Below are 6,799 nucleotides of genomic sequence, written 5' to 3' on the forward strand. Positions count from 1 at the left end.
GATATAGCCCCACCTGGACTCCTCGGGGCCTCCCCAGGAGAGAATCACCTCCATGGTACCAGCTGATATCCTGTTTTTAAATTACCCAGACAACTCGAGAATTGGAAAGAGAAGGGAAGGTCCACCAACCCAGGCACCAGTTACCAAACAAAACCCTTCAGCTCTGTAATGCTGCTGTTCCTTTACACGAGCACAGCGTGCAAGGTCAGCGCAGGAGTCAAGGTCAGAGCAGGAGTCCAGGTCAGCGCAGGAGTCAAGGTCAGCGCAGGAGTCAAGGTCAGCGCAGGAGTCCAGGTCAGCGCAGGAGTCAAGGTCAGCGCAGGAGTCCAGGTCAGCGCAGGAGTCAAGGTCAGCGCAGGAGTCCAGGTCAGCGCAGGAGTCAAGGTCAGCGCAGGAGTCCAGGTTTTGACCTGCCATGCTTTGTGTTTTAAAGGCAGCAGCAACACAAGTCACACCAGCAAGTATTTTAGAAGCGTCGACTCCTCAGAGAATAACCACAGAGCAAAAGCGAAGGTGGACGTGGCGGAGAGTGAGCGCCTCAGGGACGCCCTCCAGGACCCCGTCTGGCTGCTCGGGGCCGACACGGACGACAGCGTCATGATGGCATACCAGATGCCTTCGCGGTAACCGTTCGCCGGCGGCTCGGGACAGTGAAGGGCTGGGTGCAGGTTTCCCCAGAACCACAAGGCCAGAGGCCTTCCCTCGGGAGCCGTATCTCAGATTGAGCTGAGTGCACAGATAGAAGCAGGGCTCCTCTAGATGGTGCCGCTGGCCACACAGAGCCCGCAGAGTGACCTGCTACAGGCCTCCAGGATGACGGGCTCTGGGGACCCGCCACGGTGTCACAAGACGTTTACAAAGCATTCGTGCCAACGTCGTCTCTTTTGCTCTGTTGCCAGCAACCCTATGTGGCCGGTGATGTGTGTGTGTGTGTGTGTGTGTGTGTGTGTGTGTGTGTGTGTGTCTTAGAGATGCAGAAACCAAGAGTCAAGGTGGATGACCAGCCCAAGGCTGCTGGCTGCTCTGTAGGGACCTGGGTCTGTGCCTCAGCTCTGACCACTCCAAGGAACCTGGAACCTATCAGGGTCCATGCCCCTGTGCAGTGCCCCCTCGGTGGAGGGACATGGGGGGGAGGAAGGACAGATTAACCCTGAGGCTCAGAACAGCCAGGCCTCTGGGCCAGGGGAGCCCAGGGCTCTGTCTCCAGGACTGCTGCCGGGCAGGCCAGTGTCGGCAGGTGGCAGGGGAGGGCTTGTCTACCTACCACCTCGCTGGTGAGAACCTCCCGGGCACAGAACCAAGTGTCTGCAGATACCCGGCTCCCATGGCTGCGCTAAAGTGAAATGAAAATCAGAACTCGGTGTATCATCTTCATAGAAAAACTACAGACTATCTACTAGGGAGATGACGTTACCTTAAGTAGGGTAATTTATTTTAAATGGAAAGGAAATTTAAACAAAATCATCTAAAATTACATGATTAACACTGGAAGTGTTGGTAGAAAACGAGTATATTCTTTAAAAAACAAAGCCCTTGAGACGTTCTAAAGCTTTCCTATTTCTAAATATTTCATGAAGAAATTTAGAAACGGTCCTGCAGGAGGACAGGGAGAAGCTGAAGGTGCTGCAGAGGCTCCAGCCCAGGTTCACAGACAGGCAGAGGCAGGAGCTGCAGGACGTCCACCCGTGGATGCGGTCGGGCGGGCTGCCCGCGGCCTTCGACGTGGCGGTGAGCTCTGGAGCGGGTTTTCTGACTTTGCGTTAAAAGGCACTGTGATGAGAAAGCTCTGTGCTGTCTTTGCAACTGTTCTGTTCATTTAAAACTTCTAAGATTAAAAGTTCATTAAAGGGCTTCCCTGGTGGCCCGGTGGTTGAGAGTCCACCTGCCGATGCAGGGGACGTGGGTTCGTGCCCCGGTCCGGGAAGATCCCACATGCCGCGGAGCGGCTGGGCCCGTGATCCACGGCCACTGAGCCTGCGCGTCCGGAGCCTGTGCTCCGCAACGGGAGAGGCCACAGCGGTGAGAGGCCCGTGTGCCGCAAAAAAAAAAAAAAAAGTTCATTAAAAAAAAAAAATACCACCACACTGTTAGGTTTCCTTCAAAGAACTTTCTTCCAATGGCTTTTCAACACTGTTTCCAAAAAGGTCTCCTAAATATCTAGTCTCAATCACATGCTGAAATTTGAATTTTTTTTCTTTCAATTCTGTTTCCAGTGAAAACACCCACACACACACTTCCTCTGTCATAAACCCTCAACATCCACGTAGACCATTAAGTAACAGGGAGACAGCAGGTCTCCACCCTCCCTCCCACTCTCACCAGCCTGCCCCTCCTGTCTCTGTTCCTTCCCGAGGGTCCCAGAGGTGTCACTGTACCCCAGCTCCTCTCCCCCGCTCCCCTCAGAGCACCCCCATACCAGCACTGCCCGGGAGGCTGCTCTCGTCAAGGCCTCCAGGTCCAGCAGCTGAATCCACTGACGTCTCCGTCCTCACCCTAACCGACCCACTCGCGGCATTCAGCGACGGCCGGCCCCTCCTCTGAGAGCACCCCTCCCTTGGCCCCGGCCCCTTGGCCCCTCGCTCTTGTACCCATCAGTGTGGATGCGCCCAGGCTCAGGGTTTGCACCTTCCTCTTCTGTCTACACTCCCTCTGGCGCTGTCAGCTCTCTCCTCCTGACCGAAAGCAGTGTCTCCGTGCCGAGACTCCCTAGCGTCCACCTCTGTCGAACTTCATCTGCTGTCCTGGTTATGCTCAGAGAGAGCCAGCCCACCCACTGTCTTCCCACCCACTCAAGGGTGACTCCATCACCCCTCTTGCTCGGTCCACAGCCCTCTGGACTCTCTTTCTGTCGTGCCCCATCCAGTCCACTAGCAGGTCCTACTGGCTTGACCTTCAAGGTGGCTGGAAACCAGCCCCTTCCCATCACCTCCAGCATCACCACCCTGGTCCACGCCACAGTGCTGCTTCACCTGATTGTCACAGTATCCCCCCCCCCGCTGCACTCTGTTCCCCCTTGTCCCCTACAGTGAGATCACGTCACCCCTCAGCTCTGAGCCCTTCCAGCGGTGCCCCTTCTCAATCAGAATAAATTGCTGCAAAGCTGTTAAAATATGACACCCCCTCCCCACAGCTCCCATCTCCCCTCACTCCCTCCTCTCCAGTTGTTCCCTGAAATCATTGAGCAGGCTTCTGCCTCAGGGCCTTTGCACCTGCCCTTCCCTCTGCTTGGACTCCTCTTTCCTCAGACAGACACATGGCTCACTCCAGCTTCCTTCAAGTCTTTTTTTTCACATGCTGCTGTGTTATTTCTCTAATACTACCTAGCAAATAACCCCAAAGCTTAGGAGCTTAAAATAATAATCATTTATCATCTCCCACTGTTTCTTTGGGTTGGGAATTTAAGAGCAACTTAGCTGGGTGGTTCTGGCTCAGGGTCTCTCCTGAGGGCGAAGGTGAGATGTTGGCCGGGGCTCGTGCCATCTGAAGACAGGATGGTGACAGGAAGATCCCCTTCCAAGGAGGCTCCCTCACGTGCCTGCACCTTGGTGCTGGCTGTTGGCAGGAGGCCTCAGTTCCTTGCCGTGTGGATCTGTCCATCGGGCTGCTTGTGTGTCCTCATGACACGATCCCGGCCTCCCCAGAGAGAACCGAGGGGCTGCAGTGCCTGTTACGACCCACGTGTCACCGGCATCACCTCCTCTTCGTTAGTGGCAGGTCACCGAGTCCAGGCCTCCCGCTTCTGAGGAAGGGGTGTCAAAGAATTCGTGGGCGTATTTTAAAACCACTACAGTCACTCTCTCAGTGGAACGTCAGTAAAATTACAGACGTCCTCACATGCCTCATTCCGTGTCAGCCCCGCATTTCCCATCTTTTAATACACTGTGGAGCATTTCTCATTCGGCTACTAGGAGATCACCTCCGCTGGGACACAGATTTTCCTCTTTGTTCACTGCTGACTCCCAGTGCTTAGAACGTGCCTGGAACACGACAGGTGCTTAACAGATGGGAAATGAACAAATGAGACAGTGCGTTGTTGCTGTCCCATTCTACAGATTAGAAAACTGAGGTTAGAGAAGGTCGGTAGCAACTCCAGGTCCCACAGGCAGAAAGAGGAGGAGCTGGCACTAGAGCCTCTGGTTGATGCTGTCCCCTCGCTATGCACAGCCACCTCGAAGACAAGGGAGGGGCCTGGGGAGCTGGGAGCAGGGACCTCTTGGGAAGAGCTCTGGCTCCTTGGAGAGCAGGCAGGGGTCCCACGCCCAGTGGCACCTGCTCACCCTCCAGCAGCCTCACTGCTGACACCTGATCACCTGCACCTCTCTCAGCTTGAACTACTTTTTCGTACCAAAGATCTCATTTTTATTACTGATTTGCATTTTTTCTTTTAAGGAATGCGTTTGCTGTGAAAACAAGGGAAAAGACAACGTTTGCATGCGGTATGAGGAAGCTACCCCTACTCTGGGACTCAGCGGAACAACCGACACCACAGAAGAGGAAAACGGACCTTCCCTGAGTCACAGAAACGAAGGGCAGACGTAACCCCCCGCAGCGGGACAGCCGGTGGCATACATTAGGTGGTGCTCTGAGGAGGGGGAGGGTCTTCACCTGTGTTTCTAATGAAATGGACGGATATACTTACATGACTTTTTTTGTTCTAGAAAAAACCCATCGTTTTCCGAAGGGGTGATTTAAAACCGTGGCGGGTAGGAGAAGTTTGGGAAGAAGTAGCTTTTTGTATTTAAAATATAAATATGGAGTTTTCGGGGACAGGGGAGGAGATTTTCATCATTGTTTAACTTGAGAAGGACTGCTTCCCTCCTTGTGTCGCGGAAGCGGCTGAGTGTTCTCAGCCAGAGCACCAGTGTCTGCTGGCTCCCCGTGGGCGGTCCCGGGGCATCGCACCGGGCTGTGACCCACAGCTAGGATGCCACAGGTGACTCCGTGCTGAGGGGCCGGCCTTTCGGAGCTTCCCCAGAGTGTGTTTGGATCAGATCAAATTATGTCCTCTCTGGGGGGCTGCTTTTTATCTAAATTATTTAGTCAGACTAGATGTTTTTAAAACATACCAAGTGGAGATCACAGCCTCCGCTAATCTTCTTTCAACATGTTTTGCATTAAATGGCAGACCAGCAGCTTCAGCTTCAAGTGTGGTAGAGCAAACATTTCACCTGACGTAGCTTAAGTTTGGGGTGAACGAAGTTGAAATGCTCGCTCTGGACTAAAGATGCCTAGTGGTTTGTGTGACCAACTCCATCGTAGAAATATACATCCTCAGAAATACACAGACCCTTGTGTATATTTTGACATCATTCTCGTATCCTTTTCAGACCGGGATAGCCAATATGTAGATAAAAACACATTGTCGGTCATCCCCTTATTGTGACTTCCCTCTGCAAACCAGGCTTTGATCGCCACACTTGGGACCCACCCGTACTTATTCTTTGATCGGCACTTCCGAGACATCAGCTCTGGCCCAGCTGAGCCAGTGCTTTCTCCTGACTTAGCTGGTGGCTGCATCTGTGTTTTCCAGGGCGCCGTGATCTAACCGCTCTCACCACACCTGGGCTGGGACACCGGCCCCTAATTCTTTTCATGAACCTGACCTCATTGGTGCCATTTCCGGTCTCTGTGGTGATGTCCACTAGCACTTTCAGGTGAATGGGACACTCGGGGAAAAGTGAGACCAGACGGCCCAACTTTTTGCAAAACCTCATACTGCATCGTCTATCCCAAAGATTGTCTGCAAAAATGTTACATTGGTCCCTAGGGTGAATGAGAAGCTGCCAGTGATGAAACAACTGACTTACAATTGCATCGCGTCTGTAGGAAGTTAAAAGGGGGCAGCTTCCCCTGTTCTTTGCTGGAGAAGCAGCTACTAGGACAGGTGACGTCTCCTTGTAATCCAGTTGGTTTTCATAGTCAGACCACTTTATGCCTGAATATCAATCCTATTTTTCATAAACTCGGACACAGAAAGTTTAATTTTTTATTTTTTTTAATTTACAAAGCAACATCACCTGCAGATACCCAAGACAAGGTGTAGTCTATGCATTTGTGTGGAGACTAGATGCTACAAACTGCTTCCTGCCACTAAAGGCAGATCATTAAGGGATTAGATGGGAGCGAAAGTTGCATTGACTTTCCCTAAACGCAAGACTGCCAACACGTTCCCTCCTGTTAGCAATGTTTACTGGCAGCATTATCTTAGCATTTATATATATTCATTGATTGTTAACTGCTGCGTAGCTTTGACGTGCGCTGAGAAGTTGACAGCAGGAGCATTTTGTGAAATTGTTTACACGGTGCCACGCATCGGGTCTTACATTTTCGTTAGTGTGTGTGCTTACACGGGTGTTATAAAAAACTTCTTCTCGATTTTAAACTGAGCCTTCTTTTTAATATATTCCTAAAAAGATATGTAAATAAGCTCTCAGAGTCTGTGTAACGACGTGTTAAGCCTTGCCGGACAAGTGGTTTGTTTATGTGCAAACCAGACTTTCTTCACCCAGTGCAATATGTTTGTTGGACTGCTTGTGTCTTTTTATGATTTTTTGCCTTTTAGAAAATTGGTAAATAAAGCAAGTATATTTTTATTTTTATTTGTGTGTATTTTTAATGTAGCACAGAGGAACAGGAAGCTGAATAGAGATCAAAGATTATCAAAATCTTTTTTAAAAAAAAAGAACCCAGGCTTCCCTGGTGGCGCGGTGGTTGAGAGTCCGCCTGCCGATGCAGGGGACACAGGTTCGTGCCCCGGTCTGGGAAGATCCCACATGCCGCGGAGCGGCTGGGCCCGTGA

The 6,799-nt window shown here is 51.6% G+C and overlaps 1 protein-coding gene across 2 annotated transcripts in view; it reads left to right on the forward strand.

The window, feature by feature from the left end:
• PER2 (period circadian regulator 2) overlaps positions 1-6,578 on the forward strand; it is a 40,619-nt gene extending 34,041 nt beyond the window's left edge. For both annotated transcript variants that reach the window (XM_060015830.1, XM_060015832.1), the window contains 3 exons: positions 434-623; positions 1,578-1,728; positions 4,390-6,578. In XM_060015830.1, coding sequence (XP_059871813.1) covers positions 434-623; positions 1,578-1,728; positions 4,390-4,539 — 491 coding nt within the window. In that variant the 3' untranslated portion in view covers positions 4,540-6,578. The remainder of the gene's footprint in view (positions 1-433; positions 624-1,577; positions 1,729-4,389) is intronic.
• Positions 6,579-6,799: the final 221 nt, after the last annotated feature.

The sequence above is a fragment of the Delphinus delphis genome, chromosome 7 (assembly GCF_949987515.2).
Source record: "Delphinus delphis chromosome 7, mDelDel1.2, whole genome shotgun sequence".
NCBI classification, from domain to species: Eukaryota; Metazoa; Chordata; class Mammalia; order Artiodactyla; family Delphinidae; genus Delphinus; species Delphinus delphis.